This window comes from Idiotropiscis lumnitzeri, chromosome 9 (genome assembly GCF_059441095.1).
Source record: "Idiotropiscis lumnitzeri isolate Australia: NSW breed Sydney's pygmy pipehorse chromosome 9, RoL_Ilum_1.0, whole genome shotgun sequence".
Taxonomy (NCBI): Eukaryota; Metazoa; Chordata; class Actinopteri; order Syngnathiformes; family Syngnathidae; genus Idiotropiscis; species Idiotropiscis lumnitzeri.
Window position 1 is genome coordinate 4,982,670 of NC_142399.1, and position 21,485 is coordinate 5,004,154.

At 42.0% G+C, this 21,485-nt stretch overlaps 2 protein-coding genes across 27 annotated transcripts in view; both read right to left on the bottom strand.

Moving 5' to 3' along the window:
• The window catches only part of LOC148329949 (calcium-activated potassium channel subunit alpha-1a), a 135,087-nt gene extending 123,303 nt beyond the window's left edge, over positions 1 to 11,784 (bottom strand). For 9 of the 24 annotated variants that reach the window (XM_088304606.1, XM_088304603.1, XM_088304612.1 and 6 more), the window contains exon 1: positions 10,841 to 11,773. In XM_088304606.1, the coding sequence (XP_088160732.1) occupies positions 10,841 to 11,152 (312 nt within the window). In that variant the 5' untranslated portion in view covers positions 11,153 to 11,773. Of the gene's footprint in view, positions 1 to 10,840 lie in introns of all 24 variants that reach the window. The other 15 variants (XM_088304613.1, XM_088304618.1, XM_088304625.1 and 12 more) reach the window with 6 other exon arrangements.
• Positions 11,785 to 14,436: 2,652 nt separating this feature from the next.
• The window catches only part of dlg5a (discs, large homolog 5a (Drosophila)), a 40,780-nt gene continuing 33,731 nt past the window's right edge, over positions 14,437 to 21,485 (bottom strand). For all 3 annotated transcript variants that reach the window (XM_088304490.1, XM_088304491.1, XM_088304489.1), the window contains 10 exons: positions 21,273 to 21,437; positions 21,006 to 21,189; positions 20,209 to 20,357; positions 19,025 to 19,195; positions 18,262 to 18,452; positions 18,038 to 18,181; positions 17,542 to 17,669; positions 17,246 to 17,355; positions 16,857 to 16,966; positions 14,437 to 16,776 (listed from right to left, as the gene is read on the bottom strand). In XM_088304490.1, the coding sequence (XP_088160616.1) occupies positions 16,673 to 16,776; positions 16,857 to 16,966; positions 17,246 to 17,355; positions 17,542 to 17,669; positions 18,038 to 18,181; positions 18,262 to 18,452; positions 19,025 to 19,195; positions 20,209 to 20,357; positions 21,006 to 21,189; positions 21,273 to 21,437 (1,456 nt within the window). In that variant the 3' untranslated portion in view covers positions 14,437 to 16,672. The remainder of the gene's footprint in view (positions 16,777 to 16,856; positions 16,967 to 17,245; positions 17,356 to 17,541; positions 17,670 to 18,037; positions 18,182 to 18,261; positions 18,453 to 19,024; positions 19,196 to 20,208; positions 20,358 to 21,005; positions 21,190 to 21,272; positions 21,438 to 21,485) is intronic.

The following is a 21,485-nucleotide window of genomic DNA, read 5'->3' on the forward strand; positions in this document are numbered from 1 at the left end:
ATTATATAATTAATAATATATCAAATAAAATTTGTAAAAAATTGAAAAAGAATTAAAAATATTGAAGTGTGGGGTTGAAGTTATAACTGTAGAATATATGAATAATAATAATTTATACACTATGAGGCAGTAGACCCGTGTGATTCCTATCAATATAATAATGAAAATGATCAATTCAATATAATGACAAACATTTAAATATAACATCAATATCATAATATTATAAAGTAATATTAAACATAATTCAAAATTATGAAGTCTTTCAACTTATTGTAAAATATAATATAGAAAAATAATTTTATGGAGTTTAAGTTGTGAATTTACACTAATATTATTATTATTATTATTATTATTATTATTATTATTATAATTCAATATGAGGCATTTTTGTTAATACTCTTCAGGGGGAACTTGAAAATAAAAACAAATAATAAAATTTCATTCTAACATCGATATTGGACCAATGTAATTATAATGATGTAAAAAGAAAACAATTTTAGAAAAACTACAAAAAAAAAAAATAAATCTGGTAGGCTATGTATGACATAGACCTCAGGAAAATTTAAATCATATCATAAACACATGATATAAGATATTGATTGATATGATAGGCTAATGGCAGTAAACTGTACAGGCATCAGAAAATTAAAAAAAAAAAAATGGCTTCCTTGTTGCGTCTGAAGAGATGAAGGGAAAAAATGCAAGACGACGTGCGTGTCAGTTGCACATCAACCTTCGCTGTTGATGAATCCATGCGCATCATCTCGTAGGACGACATCTACACACGCTGCCGTTCGGGCCTTGACGCTAACGCATGGCTGCGTCATCTTACACAGCTCGTATCACTCTCAAATTGGCCCTCCTCGCTCGCTTCCTGCCTTCAAAGATTTTCGGAGGGGGAAGAAAAAAAAAAAAAAAAAAGCCGGCTTCCACCTGAGCGAGACGGGAGCTTCCGTTTTCGGCGGGCATCAAACGAAGCTGTAATTGGCAGCGGGGGTTACTCGTGCTGTGCAAGCATACTGGAAAATGTCAGAGCAAAGTGTAGACGGCCAACTAAGTTTGTCTGAGCGGTGTTCAGCCGGCGACGTGCTGTACGCCGCTCGTAAAAACATCCCATTGTCCTTGTTATCTGCCGCGCAAGACATTCACTGAATGGATGGCGCTCGTTTTGTTGCGGTGCAAAGATCCGTCATCCTGGTGACTGTGAACACGGCTGTGACAATATTCTATATTGCTGTCATAAACCTGAGGGAGACACAAGGAGATGTTGTTTTATTGCGAGAATAATGGGAGAGTACGCATATTCTGCCTTGATTTGAGGTATTTAATCATAGTTCAAATTTTTGATTTAGCAGGGAGGAACAGAGAGAACAACAGGGGGAAAAAAATGGGCAATAAGCCACATGCTGCTTCACCATATACAGCATCACTTGAATATGTAGTCCAGACGGTACGTCACTGTGTAATCTGTGACTTTGAGGGTAACTAAAAAAAAAAAAAAAATCTCATTTTACCTTAACTCATTTACTACCATTGACGGCTAAAGACGTCAAAGATCCATTTATTTTTTTTTTTCACACGGCTGGGTAAAGTGGCTTCTGCTGAACATGAACCAACAAACATATTTTGATGATGACCTTGACAGAGGTGAAAGATTAAAAAGCAATCACTACCAGGTTGATTTTCAAACAAACATTTTTTATGAAGTAAACTGCCGAATTATAACTAACGATTCCCATGACTAGACAAAAGGTGGCGCTCTGATCGCCGCAAGAAGTTGAAATCCAAGCACAGCTGCCGTTATTATTAATAGTCGATTAGAATAATACGGGTTATTCTTAGATGCGGCACAGCACATGGCTGGCACGCAGACAAAAACAAGCTGCCGTCGGGCCTGCTCGGAAGACGACAATTAGCAATATTAGCCTAGCCGTCACGGAGGTCAACCCAAACAGGTTGCTGCGAGCGCTCGGTCGCCGTAGTGATGGGTGACGCTCCTCACCTCCTGAGAGAGTGAAAACACTTTAGTGTGCGCATGTGTGTGTGCGCATGTGTGTGTGTGTGTGTGTTGGAAGAGTGAGGCATCGTGGAAATGCCTGCTGAGATGTTTGAAGGTCACCGCCGTGTCCCCTGTGCACAGCCTCCATCCGAGGGCCAATTATGACGCGTTGTGATGTCCGCATTTCACCTCAATTGCTGAGGCGGACTGCGCGTGTGCGTGCGTGCGTGCGTGCGTGCGAGGAAGCGAGAGATGACTGGCTGTGTCTGATAATCGCAAGCAGAAAAGACGAGTCCCACCAGAGCCGAGAAATTTCACGGTGGAGGAGATGTTTAATTTCTGATTTGCATGCGAAATGTAAAACAAAAGCCCGGATCTTCTGTTTATATGAGAACACAAATGGCGATGAAATGAGGCTTTAGATAAACACTCGGGTTTCATTAAAAGACAATTTGCGCGTGGTTACATATTCATTTCTTTCTTTCCAGTGAATGGCATCTACAAATATTGAATGATTAAGATTTGTTTTATGAAGAAAACAAGAAATTGCAATCATTTGTTTTCTCCTTTTGCTAGCTAACAGGTTACTTCCTGGGGGCGGAGTCTTTTTGATAATGAGGCAGGGAGCGATTTCAATGACATCATAGCGCAGGTGTGGGCAATCTACGGCCCAGGGGCCACATGCGGCCCGTTAAATGTTTTAATCCGGCCCGCCGAACTTGAGAAAAAATTAAATGAATAAACCTTGTTAATGTTTTATTTTCTTGCTTCCCCTTCGTTATTGATGCTTTCTATAAAAGCCACCCGATGGTGGTGGTATTAAGAAATAGATTAAGTCACGTAAGTCCCAAATGAAAGCAAAATGAACAGCCTGCCAATGCTGCTAAATAATTAGTCCAACTAAACCATCGGTGTCAAACTCTGGCCCGTGGGCCAAATTTGGACTGTGGTGTAATTATATTTGGCCCGCGAGGGTTGTGTTGAATTAATAAAACCACTTATAATAAAAACTTTCAATAAAAAAAAAATCTGCATTTATATTGTTTTTAAAAATTTAAATGCTGGCCAGTTTTAATTTTCGGCCAACGGTCTAATTGAGTTTGACACCCCTGAACTAAACTAACCAGATAAGGTAATATAACACGATACCATGCACCAATATTACAAAAAAGATTTACAGTATATTGTCAACCTCCAATGCAAAGTATGCACCGCTAAATTATGCGATATTATTTCTCACATTTATTGATATCGTTGATATTTTTATCATCTTCATTTAATCCATTACCAAGAACAAAATGACATTAAATTTGTACAAAAAGCATGAACTGCATTTTGCTTTCAAGACATTTTGGAGATGCACGCTTAATGATTAAACCATAAAAAGCATGTCTTCTGGAAAACAAAAAGACGCACACTTTCCCTCTCATTACCTTTGTTTAAGGACGGCAGGAGAAATACGAAAACAGATTTGCAGCTGCCAGCCATGATCCAGGTGCTAAATCGCAAATTAACAAGCCGACGAGCTCCCTCCTACATCCGAGCTGGTGTCAAGCGGCACATTTATTATTTTTTTTGCTCAGACACTTTGATAATATCACCTCTCACAGGCCCGTCTAGCGCCCTCCTCCGCTATGGAGCCAGGTATACCCTTCCTTTCCAACCTTTAACCTAGCAATACTTCCTGGGGGTTTGGATGTCCTTTTAATAGCATGCTGACGGGCCAAAGAAGACATAACAACATGACAGCAAGCCAACACTTTGGCAGGCAAGGCTGGAGTTGTGTGCGCCTCATGATATACATAGTCCGGCTTGATATATGGCCGCTCCTTGTCTGCGGATTAACATACATCAGCGTGGCGCACTAAAGTTGTCCCTAGATGGCCATCAAATCAGGGCCGGTGAATTAAGGATTAGGGCCGAGAAAAGTGTGGATGTCCAAAGGAGAATAACTCATGAGTCACACATTGCACGTCGGACCACTGAGGGAGGACAAGATGGATGATCGTTAGCTGCTGTCGACTTAAGTCGATGATACAAACATTTTGAGAAACGCAACGCAGTCAACAAAGGAAAATACGAGAGAAAAGGAGAATGTCAACGGGTGGAATGCAGACTTCTTTTTTGCGAGAATTGTGAGCAAAAGTCAATTATGTAACTTGTTAATTATCGAGCTATTTATGAAAACGATGGCAGTGTACAAACTCTGGTTCGGAGAGACGCTTGCATCGTGATTCAAATGTCGAAAAAAATGAAGCGCACGTCCGTCTGTCGTAACAATAACAAAATAAATCAATATTAGAATTGGACACGTTTGTTGTGAGCAGACGAGCTTGTTAGACTTGCATGAGGCAATGGTGGGTTTTTTTATATTATATTTTTAAAGTCAAATTGAACACCACCTGTATTCAAACATTTTTTGTTGTTTGCAGATAAGCTCACTGCAATGACATTTTTCATTTTTTCATTGTTTACTGGCCTGCAGCGTATTAAAAATAAAATAATCAAACACACATTAGAAAATTCTTGCAATTCACAAAATGCTTGCAATGCTACGAGAAAAGTTATTAGCAGGCTAGTTTAGTTAGCCGTGGTATATTCTAAAAATAAAATCAATCAAGCCGCATTAGAACATGTTGGGAAAATGTCAATTCCTTTGAAATGACTTTTTGAACGGCCAAGAATGTACGTCTCCCTTAGAGTTTTGCCAGTGGGCCCTCTGATTTTTATTGGCTAAATTTAACGCCGAGAGACTGCTGACACCTTTATTGCCGTGGCGCTCGGCGGCAAAGCGGACAGGCGTGCGAGGCTGTGGTGGAAAGTGGTGACACTATCACCAAATCACTCTTGGAGGCAGCACTTCATTTCCTAACCAGCAAATCCGAAAGAACCAACTATTTGCACATAAGGATTGAAAAATGTCAATAATTTGATCTTCATTTCACGGTGTGGCCAGGGGCTTCTTTTCAGGTCCTTTTTTTGTCTCCGTGTCGCAAGGAAACGGCCCTGCTCGGCCATAAGAAGAAGCTTGTTCTGCAGAATGCGACAATCCCAGCATTTTATTTTGGCGGCTGCCTTGTGCTACGCCGAGGAAGGCCGAGGAAGGCCGAGGTTAGTGAGAGCGACAGCTGACGGCGGGGCGTGAGCTCTGCAAAACACAGCTGGTGTGTTGCCAAGCACACGACAACACGCACACACAATGGTTCCTCTGCACAGACACCCCCGCAAGCCATTAGCATTAAAGGTAACGCATAGAGCAGAGCACTCGGCCAAAGAGGATCTGACTTTATTGTGGCCAAGATGAAGAGGCGCATACCATTTCAAAGTATTCAATTAAATGCTCGCGAGCTTCAGTGCGCCAAAAATCAATAGGAACGTTTACTTATGGAAATGACTTGTTGCGATTTATAATTCCCCCAAGGCTGCCATACATCGCTGGAATTTATCTGACGGTATTAAAACAACAGTGGTTAAATTATCGAATGAAGTCAAAGCAGCGAATCATGGCGCCTCGCGGGAATTTAGGAGGAAATCAAACTCAATGGAAGTAAAATTCAAATTGGAGCATGGATATCGCTAACCACGCATCTCGATAAGGCCAATCAAGAAAAAAAACATTTGAATGCATGTCAATGATGATAATAATAGAACTGCAAAAATGATTTCAAATGTCCTCTAAATACAGCGGATTCAATTTTATTCCCAAAATGCTGCTAAAGACGCAATATTCTCTCAGGATTCTCAGGCTATGTCCCATCACAAGAACTGAGCGGCGAACACAAACAGCACATGAAAATCTCGGCCAGACAAGATGAATTTTTAATAGTCCCGCTAGACGCTGTCTGGCGCGGCAACAAACAAGAATTAGAATACACACATCATCAAGGAGAAAATCTGGATGAGTTATTTGTGTGCGTCTTTGCAACCCTGCTTGGATTGGCTCCTTTTTAAGAGCGAAGAGTTGTAATTGTAAAATGGGCGATATCAGCACCGACCACTTAGATGGAATTAATGCAGCACTCTAAAATTGCTTCAGTGACGGTTTTTTTTTTTTTTTTAAATGACATAAAATGACTCCTTGCTATCCTGGCTAGTGTTAGCTTTTGCAATTTCGATATCTAAATGAGAATTAATTTTAAAATGAAAATTAAAATGAGTCATGAAATTTAAATAACCGTACTAAACTGTCGCTTGGGATTATAACAAAGATTGAGGTAGAAACCCAATGATATAATAAAAATCCAATATCACCTGCTCTACTTTGTGACCTCTTGTGTCATTCACCACAGAAAACAATTGCAAAGACGAAGAGGGGCGGGGGGGGGGCATTTGGATGCCACAAACAATCACATCCTAATGTGAGCAACATTAGATGACGAAGCAAAAATGTCATTAGTGGAAGTTACGGAAGAGGGGTGGCAGGTACATTGCAACGTCAACCTTCTCCTGGAGCTGTTTGGACAGAAACAATTGTACAATTCTGACAGCTGTCAACTCTAAAGTGCACATTAACGCGCTTGGGTTACACCTTGCGGGGGGTGGGGGGGGGGGGTAGATGAGGGTGGGTGAGGTCGACTAGTGCAGTAGCTCACCAAATCTCACTAATGTACTCCCTGTATGCATGCTGCTTCTGCTCAAAATCACTTTCTCGTTTCATGTTGGGCAAGTTGTCCTCAGTAGGGCAACATAATCATTAATTAATAACCCTTACACTTTATGGCAGCTTCCAAACCACTCGAGGAATAAACAATACATCCGAGAAGAAGGGCTGATGTTAAACCCAGGTGTGTGGGAATAAAGTTTGATGAGGGTTTAAGCAGAAAAAAATCCTCATGTCCTTGGCTGAACTACAAGCCAATCGAGCTGAATTAGGAGTCAGGAGATGTGATCAAAAGCCCCGGCGCGGGTCTTTTGCAATAATTTGGAGCCGATGCCTTGAACTTATTGGATGCCAGTGAAAGTAATGTTGCAGTAATCAATGACGGACGTGACCAGGGCATGAAACACATTGAAGGGGGGTGGGGGCGTCTGGAAAGAAAAGAGATATAAACAAGGTAGACGTTAGCAGAATTGCTAGAGGGACAAATTGAGGAGAATGAATGGAAAAATGTTTTCTTAATTGTATAAACAGTCGGAGAAAGTTGTTTAAATTACTGAAAGAACAGCGTGTGAACAAAGACTGGCGTGGTGGAGGCCCTAAAGAGAAAGAAAAAAATGAATCGCAAGGGGATGCGATAATGAGCCCTGAGGATCTCCAAATGAAACTGTTGCTGAATTAAAAAAAAAAAAAGTGTTGATTCATGGCGACGAGAGGTAAAAATGTTTAAGTTCACCACACAGCTGCAACTATTAGTTTACCAGCTAAAGAAGGCTAAAATAATTCCATCTTAATTCCATCCATGCAATCATCCGTTATCGCAACTATATGTCGGGCAATATTGCAATATTTCGATTTTTTTTAAACGATCGAATCTGTTTGCGCCATCCTCTCAAACAGACGATGACACCATTCATGTCAGAAAAGCTTCTATGCTCCTCCCTCCCACACGCATCTCCACTAGCAGAGGCATCATGTAAGAACTTCTGGAGGTGGCATGACGCAGAGTAGATAAACTAGACGATTAGGTAACCAAACAGTGGAGAGGAAGAAGCACAAAAACACAGAAAACAAGCTTTGCATTCAACAAGACGGAAAATAGATAATGGCATGCACCCATAAGTGATTCTTTAGCTCATTGAAATAAAAAGAGCAGAACTATAAAAAAGGTACTGAACAAGTAAATGGAAGACGGAACACTGGTTGATACGCGTTTTGGGGTATGTTAAAACCCTCAAAAAGGCAATTGGCTGATTGATAAAAGCGGCAAGCAGTGATGAATGATACTTGCACCGCTATAAAAGTTGAGAAATATAGGTCAAGCGCTGACCGGATGGAGCCGAGGTATTAAGAGTATTATGTTTTATATAGCGAGTCGTTCCTAACATACGGTGACAAAACTTTTGGCTGGTCATCTGATCCAACCTCACAAAACTATTGCTACGCAGCATTGTCCCATATCTAAATCATATCTGGTTAAAATTTGGTAGGATTGGACCCAAAAAAAAATCTTCATGGAGGACCCTGGGAATTTGAAAAGTTACTGCATTTCCGGACCATAAGGCGCACCTGTATATTAGACGCAGCAACTTAAAAAAGTTTAGCCCGATTTTGTACTGTGAATGAACATAAAGGTACATTAAAACATTTTAAAAACTTTGCTAATTAAAACAGAACAGACCCAAGAGAAAAGAAATCTTGATTTATTTAGCGTATTTTCTGAACTATAGAGCGCCCCTACTGGTGGGAGAAAAAAAAATCCACAGAAAAGCCGCACTGTCTTATTAGCCGCACGGTTCAAAATCTAGGAAAGATTTATGACGCTTATAGTCTCGAAAAATATGGCACCTTAAGATAGCCACAATGGCTAAAATACCGACCACACATATAAGAAGAAAAACAATTAAGAGGGCAGAATCTACAACGAACCTATACATCCACCTGTTACCATTCATACGACGGGATTAATTTTCCGATTAAACCTAACAGCTCCAAATTTCACGAATGAGCAAATTGACGTCCATTATTTCAGTTGGGATTTTTTTTTTTCCATTTCATGTGAGATTCTTCCAAGGTGTCTTAGCTCAATAACTGTCGGGAACCACTGGCCTTCCAAGAACATCCTAGTTGGGTTCTGGATTGGGGCAGAGTCAATATGTTAACCGGTGCTTCCCGGAAGACACTTGACATTTCCTGCATCCACTGATCTCCCTCTACAATTATCCTCCTAAAGCCCTGACAGAGATGACAATCGCTTCCAAGAATTAGGACACAGCTGCATGTCAATGACGACAGGCTCGTTTCACTCTGACTTCACTTCCTCCGTCGCCGTTGCATTCTCACGTCGTCCCCAAGAAATTCTTTAGACAGCCAAACGAAGATGCATCCTGTTCTTGACACTTGCGGCAGTCAGCTGAATACAGATCTTGTTTCCACCTCTCTAATACTCCTAACGAGCCTCTTCCCTCTGTAGCCACGTGTCAAGCCGACCAAAGTCGCCGAACGGGATGACGGAGTCTTCCAAAATAAAAAGAGGGGGAGCGCTAACAAGGTTTCTTCTTCTTTTATACGAGGACACAAGCAGACCCCCACCAGAAGTCACAAGATGGCGTCCTAATTAAACGTGCATGTTTTATTTTCAAAACTATCCTTGCAAGATAAGTTTGACCGATTTTTTTTTTTTTATATATACACAAACTGATGAGAGATAAAAGTTATAGCCCGCTACACAATGTATTCAGAATCATTGCACAGTACAAATTAAATGTATCCAAAAAGGAGACAACTATTGATTCAAGGAATCGAATTTTGCCTGTTAGATTATGCAACGGGTGTTCACACAATTCTTTTGCGGCGAAAAAGATAAACTGAGCATGAAAGTTGTGGATGCTTGATGAGAAGTGGATGCAGGATGGCTGATATGCATGTCATGGGGTTAATTATGTTTTCAGATCTGCATCGTTGTTATTTCGCGGGATTACAAGAAAACTGATGAGAAGATTTACGGCAAACTTTGAGGAAGGTTTTTGCTTTGGCCCAGAAAGAGATTTTTTTTTTCCTTTCAGTTTTGTGACTGTTATTGGACAGGTTCATGAATTTCTTAGTAAATAATTAGATTTGTATTTTTTACTTTGGTCAAGAGTCAAGATTAAGATCAAGTTTTACTGTCAAAAAAAAATTTTTAAAACTAAGACCACGTCAGGATTTAAACATTGAGGCAAAGACCAAGATAATCAGACCCCTGTTTGAGGCTGTCATGGCTTTAAATAAAATCGATTAGGAGACCAAACCAAGCTCAAGAAATCTGACCTCAAGTACGACAACACCATTGGGGAGCATCAGAGGCCACTCACACACGCACACACACACACACACTTCTATGGACGTATCGCAGAATTGAAAGTGAGCGAAACAACATGGCAGACATTTTATCAAGGGGATATAAAGTATATCGCGCTTTCATTTGAACTCGACATACGGCGCCAACATATCAAGGTCAAAGCCGATCACTCTTCACTCCCTCGCTCACCCATCCATCCATCATTGACGCTCTTAAAATCACCCTTCTGCTTTCACCTAAGACGGACCGACAAGACCTGTTTATTTACATCTCAAATATCAAAGTAGCTCCTAGCGGCAGCCATTATGAAATAAAACACATCGTAGTCAGGGAGAGGGGGGGGGGCTTGCTCCCCACACCTGACCCCCCACCCATACATGTGAGTCAGAACCATGATTCAAACCAAAGCAGCCCACTGATACGCAAAAATGCACAAACGGGACAGACAGTTGGGAAGGAGTGGGGAGGATTCGAAGGCAAAGTGGATGGCAACCTGAGATGGAGACGACATCAGCTGAGTTAAGTGGCAGGAGGGGCGGGCTACACCCAGGACTCATTCCCAGTCAATCACAAACACCTCTTGTAAAATAAATATTTGGTCACCCATCCATATTTCAATCTAGATCGCTCATCTGGTTCAGTTTTTTTTTTTTGGGGGGTGGGGGGATACAATCAGTCAATTGCAGATACTTCTATCAAGGTGATCTGGAGACTTTTTAGTAAGCAAAAGTAGAGCACAACCAGGAGTGGTCAGAGCACTTGGGAGATAATCTACAACGGCGAATCGAGATTGTTGGAACCTGGGTTCTTTTGAGCCCCGCTCACCACATGGCGTGTAGCACACTGTGGCCCGGTGCCATCTGGTTTCCAGCCACCAGAGACACGAACCCGGCCGCTCTCTTACCTTGCTTTTGACGTTGCAATGGCAGCACACGGTCCACAGGTACTTGAGGGTCCTCCACAGCAGGATGATGAAGAGCCCCCCGAAGAAGGTCACCATGGAGGAGGCGAGGAACGCCCACCACATGCGCTGCCCATTATTGTCACAGGGCACCTCGGACGAGAAGGGAATGACGACGTCTTGCATCTTGGAGATGAGGATCGAGGAGTCGGCGGCGGCGGCGGCGGCGGCTTTGGGCGGCGAAGGGTCGCTATCGCTTGTCCTCATAGAGCTGTCGCTGCCATGGGGGACCGTGCCATCCGCCTCGGCTAGCATGGGGGAGCCTTGGAGAGCCTTGGCCGGCGTCCCCAGCCCCACTCACCAGCCATAATGCCCGGGGAACCACGAGAACAAACAACCTCCCTTTTTTTCACTGTCGTTCTGGAGCTCCCGTCAATTGTTTAACGTGACGCGAACACAGAAAAACAAGACGAAAAAGCAGCTCGACGACGGCGTTTAACATCCGAATTGGGAGTTTTTGCCAAAAAAACACAAATGCGAGTCACCGCTCGCCATGGTAGACGACGACGACGGCCTTGAGCCGCCGATGACAGCTCCAGTCCGGGCGGGGGGTCGCGTTGGGGAAACAACCTTCCAAAAAAACAAACAGTTTATGGACTGAAATCTATAAAAATGAAAAAAACGAAAGAAATAGCTCCACGGTGGAGACACCTCGCTCTAGCCGTCTTCCATCCGAGCCTCCTCCTACTCCTCCTCCCCCTCGATGGCACTTTCGCCGGGCGAGTGTTGTCAGACTGTGGCGGGCGTTTGTGGCCAAAAGAGCCGCGGAGGACTTACATGCTCCGGCGGCCGTCGTCAGTCGAGTAGAGGAGGCTGCGTGTTCTCGACCACTGGAAGGGTACGGGCGCGCGGCTTGTGAGTGTCAGGAGGAGGGGGGGGGGCAAGCGAGTGAGAGAGGGAGAGAGAGAGAGAGAGAGAGAACGTGTTTCCCTGTTTGTGTTCGTGTCTCCATCCACAGCTGAGCGCCAGTCACGACGACGGGAAAATGCTCCACAAGGGGGCGCTGACGGGGTGCGAAACAAAAACAAAAAGAACACCGAGATGAAGAATGTGAAATATCTTTCTAAAATAATTGCCCAATTATTATTTTTTTCTTCCGAAAACACGAAAAACTGAATCAAATCTTGGTTAATAATTTCATTTCAGGGGTAGAATTGAATTAGGTGTTTAGGGATGTAGGTTTTGATAGTTTAATACTAAAATGATTTGACTATTAATTGCATTGACTGTGATGACTTGTTTAAATTTAGCCAATTATTTTATAATATATGCTAATAATATGCTTAGTGTATTTAAATAATTAAATAAAAAGTGTTCATTTTAATGATTTTTTTAAAAAAAATTTTTTATTCCAATACATTTTTTAGACCAGTTCACGGTGTAGTCCGCTAGGAATGGCTCCCGGGAACCTGTACAGGATAAGTGATGATGAAGAGCCAATTTTATTTTAGTAAAACAAAGTATTAAGTAAAAATATAATAATAATAATAATAATAATAAACGTGCACCTCTGTACTATGAGGCGGAGGTGCTAATCAGCCCTTCCATGTGGTTTATTGTGAGCAAAATTAAAAATATTTCCATGCAATCCAAACAGATTGTTTCTCAGTGGTTTTCATTTGCACTAAAAAATATGAAACTGCGCGTAAGGACCTCAGTTGACTGTACAGGTGTAGCTAATGTTTTGGCCTGTGGATCAAATCATTACGTGGCACTTTCATTAAGCATAGTGCTTCTATTTTCCCAGAACAGAGTGCTTGTCTTTTCACGCATGGGGTTCTCATTAAGTAATCAAAGTGTGATGAACGTGCTTTCCGGTCATTACAGCTCACGTAATAATAGGCTAAAAAAGAATAAACAGGTGCAGATTGGTGAGGCATGACCACAGCAAGAACACAAGGCCGCCTGCATTTATGTAGTCGGGCCTAGCAAAGGATAGGAGGGGAAACAGCTGGCTCTGGGCCCCCCACCCCACGAATAATTGGCAACCCTGGGGAGGGACCGTGGTGGGCAGGTGCACTCTGCCACCTGTGTCACAAGCCGCCAACTACACAGAGCCTCTGTTGTGCGTTTATTCAAGCCTCGCTCCTTTGTGGACCTTGAGGTGCAACTCAGGGCTCAAGCACGAGCCCCAGATTGATTCATTTAAAATGGTGTCCCAATACTTTTGCCCATATTGGTTATCAGCGAATGTCATCCATGCTTGATTTATTGTCAAAGAAATATTGATACCATGACTGAAATAGCGACTGTAACTGAAGCATTTAAGTTGGGTGGGGGCGGGGTGGGGACAAATTAGACACTCGCCAGCAACTCATATGATTACCATCATTATTTTTCAAGTGTGTGATATTTTTAATGTCTGTTAAAATGCAATATAATTTTTTTACAAAAACATTCTTGAACTTGTGCACTTTAATATTTCATAGGTTCAATTCATGACATTTTGGAATGTAATTTTTAGAATTAAACGTTGACAAGTTTAACATTTTAGAACATAAAGTTTTGATACAATATATTTTAGGACATTAGAAAAATGTTCATTCAGTTTTACTATAATGATATTTGAAAATACAGTACAACTATTAGAACAAAATGTTCATAATATTTGAGGAAGTGATTTTAGATTTTGCCACTTGTCGACTGAAAATGACATCGTAGTTGATCTGTGCTCAGCTAACGACCAATCACGGCCCAGCTTGCTTCCAACACATGACCAAACTCAGAAAACAGGTGACTCTGATTAAAACTGATTACATTAGGACGTCGACATTTGATACAACTTACTAACTCACCTTTTCGAAATATAAGCAGTTGCATGGCCTTTTTTTTGTCTTGACTTGAGGGGGTGAAATTGATGATAGCAACAAAGCGCACAAGCAGCACATAGTGAACAATTCTTCAAAAAAGAAGCTTCAAGCTCTTTTTTGCCACTCCCACCTCGATTATCGTCGAACTAAACATAAAACAAAAATGATTATTTGTGTTCAAGACAACCACGTTACTTTACCTAACAAAATTTCACGAGTCCATACGAGAAATGCCATAAAAGGGCAAATGAAACAAGCATCAATATTGCGGTACTTATAAATATTTATACAACTTATATTTTAATACAAATGGTGGCAATACATACAGCCATTGAAATAATACACACTGGCATATATTATTTATCCTCTGCAAAAAAATGCTAATGTACAGTTTAGTTGCATGGTCTTTGTTGCACCACCAAATCTGTATCTGTATTATACTGCCCACTGGCGGCCGAGGTGGAAACACCAGAAGGACTCGACTAAAATACCTCTATAATGGAGCGAGGATGCAGAAAAGTTGTAAATCCCTGCTTCAATAATAAACAATTAATACATCTGTAAAATTGGCAACCACATCACTTTTTTTTTTATCTTTGTATAGACGGAGATTTTGACAATGTTCTACTGGATGTTAATCGATTGGTTAGGTGTACCTAATGAAGTGGCCAGTGAACGAACGGCATTTCGAATGATGGGGGCAATCCAATTAGACACAGACAGCCAAAGTTTTGTGATACAGACAAAAAAAAAAATACTTTTATTGTCATGTTAATGTCTCAACATACAAATCACATTCGGTTCATATAAAGAGACGTTCAATCAGTACCTGGCATCGCATCAACAACCACTCCATGTTGTAGCCCGCATTTTCCTCTAACATGCTAGCATCTACACAGAAAAATAGTCACATTACATTTTGCTTTTTTTTTTTTTAGTTGTTTTGTTTTTTATTGTTATTTTTAAAGCCCAATAGTCAAACTGGTGGACCACATTTCCTCTGGAGGAAAAAAACTGTGCAAGAATAAATCCCTTCTTTAGTGTTGAATAATTCAAATGTCATCCTTTTTTATTTGTCGTCAGAATAAAAAGGCCTTGATGAAATGTAAGGAACTGATGTGACAAATTAAAAAAAAAAATTGTTACAGTAGAAATGATAGTACCTAGTATTGGTAGTCTACTGGAAACAATTACATGTTAACAGTTCACAGCTAAACAAGTGCAAAATAAACGAACATAAAAAGGGCTGAAGACTTTTTGTGTGTGGGGATTTTGGCACAAGAAAAAGTTTGCGGCAAGGCCGTCCGTATTTCTTCCTCCCTACTCAAAACTAAATTAAATAACAGTGAAACCATCACGAAACGGATGATGAGTTCAAGATATTACCCTGCAAATGTTGCTTCATAGTGTCTCATCTTTTCAGGAGAACATTGATAAGTGACTGGCAACCAACCACAAAAAGAGAACGAAAACAGACATGCTCACGTGACTGCCAGACCTTCCTAGGCATGTGACCTAGTGAAAATACATGGAATATATTCTTTTATATATATTTATATAGATAGATTTATATACTGTATATATTTCTATACTGTATGTATGCATGTGTATAGAGAGAGCGAGAGAGATTTAGGTTTAGATTTAGATTTGTGTGTATCTGCATACTCTATGTTGTTAAATACATATTCAAAAGATAGAAGGATATAGTTACACAGTGGTTTGTCTAGCCCTGGAGTGCATTCTGAGCTTTTGAACCCGTTTGGACGCCACATCGGCCTCCGACCTTCTTGAAAAAAAAAAAAATGATACAAGACGGCCACCGTCAGGCGCTTGCCAGAGCAGCCCCGCATCGGAAATGAATACGCACAAACCAGCATACATGGGTGTGTCGGGGTGACGTGAGGGGGCGGGTGGCGGGGGGGGGGGGTCTGCTTGGAGATCTGGCGTCTTCTACAGAAGGCACTTTCCGAAAGGCCCGTAATAAACGCTGGCGCACTCCCTGCTACTAGAAAGAGGACACAATGCATAGAGCTAACGTGTGGTTGCCGTCCACCGCGGGCAGTGTGAGCGCAGTTACAGTTTGTCATGACAACCACTTTTACACTCGTTACAACAACAACAACAACAACTGCAATAACAACAACAAGACACTCGAGCACAAACGAAATCCACAAGAGTCGTCAGTCGGGTGCATAATTGTGAAGGGGATCCATCCATGAGAGCTGATACATGGGCAAGTTCTTACCGAGTGAGTGTTAGGACCATGATGAAAAGTACGTTTTATTAGAATAAAATCATTTAGAAGAGTAAAGTCATGTTACGAGACAAAGCAGTTTTCCGAGAATAAAGTGATATTTGTACAAGAATAATGTCATAATACAATGAGGTCAACATTTTACAAGACTAAAAGTGTTAATTTTACATAACTCAAATAGTTTGCAAATAATTTTTATTGTAACCTTGCTGATTCAAAATTTTCTGTCACGTAGCTTAAAAAAAAGTGTCAGTGAGAAAATAGTCTGCTTTAATTTACGGTAGTTTCGCCAAACTCGGACAATAACCTTATTGTCTAATTTTTGAACGATTTAATTCTTGGAACTTTGACTTTTTTTTATCCCCTCAGAATTCTCCTGCCCCGCTTTTTTTCAGCGTGGCCCCAACACTCCTTTGGTAGGTTTTGAGCATCATTAGTGTTGAGGTTTTGTGTAGACAACAGAGGGCATGGAGGCGGATTTAGGGTCATTGGAGTTAATATTGAACACACGCACGCACGCACACACAAGGGATCCTTCAGGGAAGACTGAATGAGTTTGAAGGTGGAGAGCCAGTGCTACGTGCCTGCTCTGGAGTACTTAGAGAAAATAAAGAAAACGAGATATCAATAATTTACAATGTAGTGTACCTATTTGACGTCGTGAGGAGGGTCTCATTAATTAGCGTTGAAGACGAGCGCCCCATCGGCCCGCTAAGGGCAGCCGAGCGGAGTCCACAGGACTTTACTTTGTTCTTGATCCACTATAGTCATGATCTGAGTGCAAATGTACGGGAGGGAGCCGCCTTGGACGATACCTGCGATGGAGACGTCTTGCGTTAAACGGACTGTAGCCATGTGGACGCTCACACGCACACGCACACGCACGCACACACACCTGTGAAGAACTTGCTGTAGTCCAGCTCGATCTTCTGTGCACTTTCAAACTGCTCCTTGGAATGTTTCTGAGACACTTTGTCCCGCAGATAAATGGGATCTTTCTGCTCCCTGTGGACAAAGGTGGACACCGTAGTAGCAACGATGTCGTGGGGACGTCGTGTGAGTGTTTTTTATCATTTCACTTTTTCTGATTTGTGGAGCGTCGTTAAAAAAGTGGCCCAGTGACCTGCTTGAACATCCATCGCCTCAAATAACAACTTGAGCGCCTTTGTTCGTATCACAGGTGAACCAAGGCAATTGCGACTTACTTAATACTGTAATAAAAAAAAACGTATCGCGCACATATATAGATTCTTATTATTTTTTTAGTAATTTGGTGCCACTTACTTGATCTGCTTAGCATTTTTATAGCGGACAAAGACAACAATGGGGTAAATGTGAACACTGTGGAGCCTCTCGATGGCGTGCGGTGCGATGTCCAGCAAACAGTGACAACCCTGCGATGAGGAACAAACAATAAAATCCATCATAAGCCAAGGGAGATAAAAATAAAAATTGCTCTTCGCAGACGTCTTTATTGATGTCTGAGATGAAGTACAATAAAACCCTGCTCGCTAGAGATTAGGAACAGACGATGCAGAGCTATCATGTTGGATTAAATCTGGTTGAAACGGGGCAAATACCTTCTCGGTTATTTCCTTTATGGATGCAACCGTGGTCACATCGAAATGGCCGCTGCGGCGCTTGTAGTCGATAAAGAGGCAGTCTTTGACGCCACGCTCGATGGCTTGTTGGGAGGCCTTCATCACCTCTGCAGAAACAAAAGAAAATAAATATTTTGCTCATCTTTGTGTGGAAAAATTGTCTATTACAATGTTCCACAACCTTTTAGCTAAGGCATATATTTTATATGGAAAAATGGAAAATGTCCCAAAATGAGGGTATAAACAGGTTCAATATTGTTAGTTTTGCAAAGGTAGAAAAAATATTTTCAACAAAAAAAATATATATAAATAAATTCTCTTTTTTTTTTTTTTTTTTGATTTGATAAATGCCAGTTAAAACTGACTTATGAGCCTAATGATTTGCATCTTCTGCCATCTAGTGGAAAAGCATTACATTGTTCTGGAACATTCCATGTACACCGTCCATCCATTACACATCAAAGCGAGACTTCACCTAGCACGCATCTGAAGAACTTCCCCGGAGACTCTTTGACCAGCATCTCCTTGACGGGGTCCGTCAGCGGCCCGAGGACCAGCACAGGTCTGGGAGAGGCGCACTCCACCTTCTGGACCCTCTGATAAGCCAGGCTAACACAGTCTAGACCCAAAGAACACACGTGATGATGACGACACAAGGGAGCTCTCCGAGGCTCAAACAGTGTCGGCCTGTGCGCTCACCTTCCAGGAAGGGGATGGAGTCAGTGCTGATGGTGTCCAGAGCCACCGTCTCCTTGCTGTCTTTGGAGCTGCTGCGCTTGTGCTTCTGCTTCCTCCTGAAGAAGGAGCGGCGGGCGGCGGCCGAAAGAGTCTTGCCCGATTCTTCCTTCATATCCGTCACGCTGTGTCGCCGGTAGAACTCTTGGTCCATCCTGGAACGACAGAGTAAAAAATTGTTTGTGGTATTTGTAATATATATACATTAATATTTGCCATGTCGTTCTAACCATTAAATTACAAAAAAAATATTTATTATTTTGCACCCAGGTGGAATTTCAGTTCATCAGATAAAATGGATGTTTTATTCAAATAAATTTCATCAACACAACAGGAGCCACTGTAGAGACTGCATGTGAACGTCCTAAAATAAATAAAAAAAATAAATAAATAAAATAAAATAAAAAAATAAAAAATATATATAATAAAGTTATTTTAAATATTTTGTCAAAAAGAACATTAACTTGTATATTCTTGAATCGATTTTGAAAGAAAAAATATATATTTCATCAAAAAAGTGTATATTTAATTGCAAAATAATTTGTTCTACCACACAAAAAAAAATACGGTATATTTATGACAAAAGTTTGGTCCTAATTTTAAAGAGGCCGGGATTTTTTTTTTATATTCACAAATAATAATAACACTTAAAAAATGAATGAATTAATTAAAAAAAAAGTCAACATAAAAACGTCAGTTTTGAATATATTCCTTCTAAATGACCCACATGTACTTGCTGGGGATCTGCCCCCTCTGAATCTGCTGCGCATTCTCATCCAACTGCCAGGCCATCCACGTCCCGAAGCTGCCCTTTGGTAACGACTCGTCCACGTACAGGATGTCGTCCTTTTTGAACGTCAGGTCCCCCTCCGCCTCGCCCACGCGGTCATAAAGTGCTCTGGGAGGAGGGCAGAGGCGGATACGTGACGAGTTATGTCGAGGATGGCGGAGAGGTGAAGCGAGGCGAGGCGAGCGTAAAGTTGATGAGGCGGCAGATGCGGCGGCACAGTTTGGCGGGTGAACAAGATAATGAGATAGGGACGGATGACTATCTACACACACTTTAGGCTCCGCTTGGGTCTCGCCGGAGCCTCCTAAGTCATTCCCCCAGCAGCCTATCTTTGACAGCCAGGCCGACGGAGTGTATTTACTGCACATGACGACATCATCACACTTGCCTATATGACAAGTGACTGCGGCAGCTGCTGTGACATTGCTTCGTTCCCCCTCCACAGAACACTCCCAACAATACGACTATTTCCAATAGGGATGTTTGACACCATTTTTTTTTTCAGACTGAAACACGTATGAGTACCTTCTCTTTGAATAGTCACTGATAGAGGACTGATACCTTTAGTACTTTTGATTTATAAAATTTCAAGACGACAAAAAGGGCACGACCTCAATCGTTCCATTTTTTTTTGGAGCGGGGGTGTTCCTTCACTGGAGCAATGGCAAATCTTCAAAGCAAAATAAACCAACCATACACAATACACAGTGTTTAACTTCCGTTTACATTTATATGACAGTTAAGAAAAAACTATTTTTTTTATTATTATATTTTTATGTTCTGATTCAGATTCTTATTTCATATTTACATGTGACCAGCATCCCAGATGGCGTTCCAGAGCACAATGTTTGAGTAAGGACCTGGGAAAAGTCTGAGGGGCAACCTCAAAAGGCTGAAGGTGGTGGAGTGCGTGCAAAAAGCAGAGAGGAGGTAACCTAAATTGGACATTTAGAATCACAGAGAGGATCTGGGATGCAATTGGTTAGATGAGAAAGATCCCTGCTTGTCCGAGGGCCGCTCCCGTGGCTAAGCTATTAATAGCAACGTGGACACACACGAGGATGCTCTGGGAAATTCATGCGGTCTTTTTCACACGGAGCATGAGTGTAACGTGTGCATACCTAATATAAAAGCCATCTCCTGGAACGTCTTTGAGCACATTGAACTCATCCACCCGATGCTGCACCTTGAACGTGACCGTCTCCGCCGGCTTCAACATCTCCACGTAGACCTCCTCTGCCGTCTTGTTCTTCATATTCACCGAGTTATACTGCATCATGAGCCGGGGACGAAATAAGAGCAGTGTTATTACCGGCGGAGTGCACTTATCTGAGAAAGCATTTGCTCCATCTTAACGTGGGCGACAAGCTTTCAGCTGAATTAGAGCTGCCGTATTGATTTGAGCCACCAGCGAGGAAGAGAGCAAACAGGAGGGAAAATTGAAGGGCAGAAAGGGTGGCAAAGCTGCATGTTAATTTCATGAAGCAGTTCCTTTCATGAACGCAAGGGGGCGCACCAGTAAGGCTTCATTATTATTATGATTTGGTATTTTACACGCGTGTGTTGCCCAAGCGGAATGAGAATGGATCAATGGAGATTAATGACTAGTTAAAAAAAGAAATGAGCCTCTTTTATCTGTGCTTGACTCCAAAGTAATGACAACACTTGTGAAATGCCAAGAGGCAAACGCTTTCAAGATATTCCCACTCTAGCGCTTTGTGATCCGATGTTGGAAATCAATAGTAGACGTGACTGTCGTTCAGCTCGTTTAAACTCCATCACAATATATTTGAGGAACCTGCTGGGCCTTTCTCATAACAAATCAAGTCATGGGCCACGTTTTACACATGCAAACAAACAAACAAACAAAAAGAAGAATATAAAAGCCTCAACGTGTGCAGGTACGAAATATCCATACCTCCAAAATGAGGTCGCCAGGACGCAGGCCGTCGGCCCCTTTGCCAGGACTGTCCTCATCCAGACTATCGATGTAGACGCCCCGCAGGTTACCGCCACATAGCGTGATGCCCACCTCTACTCCGGGCCGGTGCACCGTCACCAGCCGCGGCTCACCCGCCTTCTTGTTGCCGTCAGACTGCACTCTGGGAGGCAACAGGGAAAGCTGTCAAGTGTCATGGCGTGACCAAAGAAGTCCTTGCATGCACACGGGAGAAATTGGAGTTACCGGATGTAGTTTCGTGGGCTGGTGGTGGGAGTGGTTTGTTTGGAGGATGGCGTGAGGGTGCCCTCGTCCTGTTCGCTGAGCGTATCGATGGCTGAGTGATTTTCCGGGGTGGCAGCGCCACTTCCCTGCGGCGTGGATTGCATGCTGACTGGCTCGAGACGGGAGCTGAGACCACATAGAGAAGGTAAGCAAGCAACATCTCTCCAATAAAAG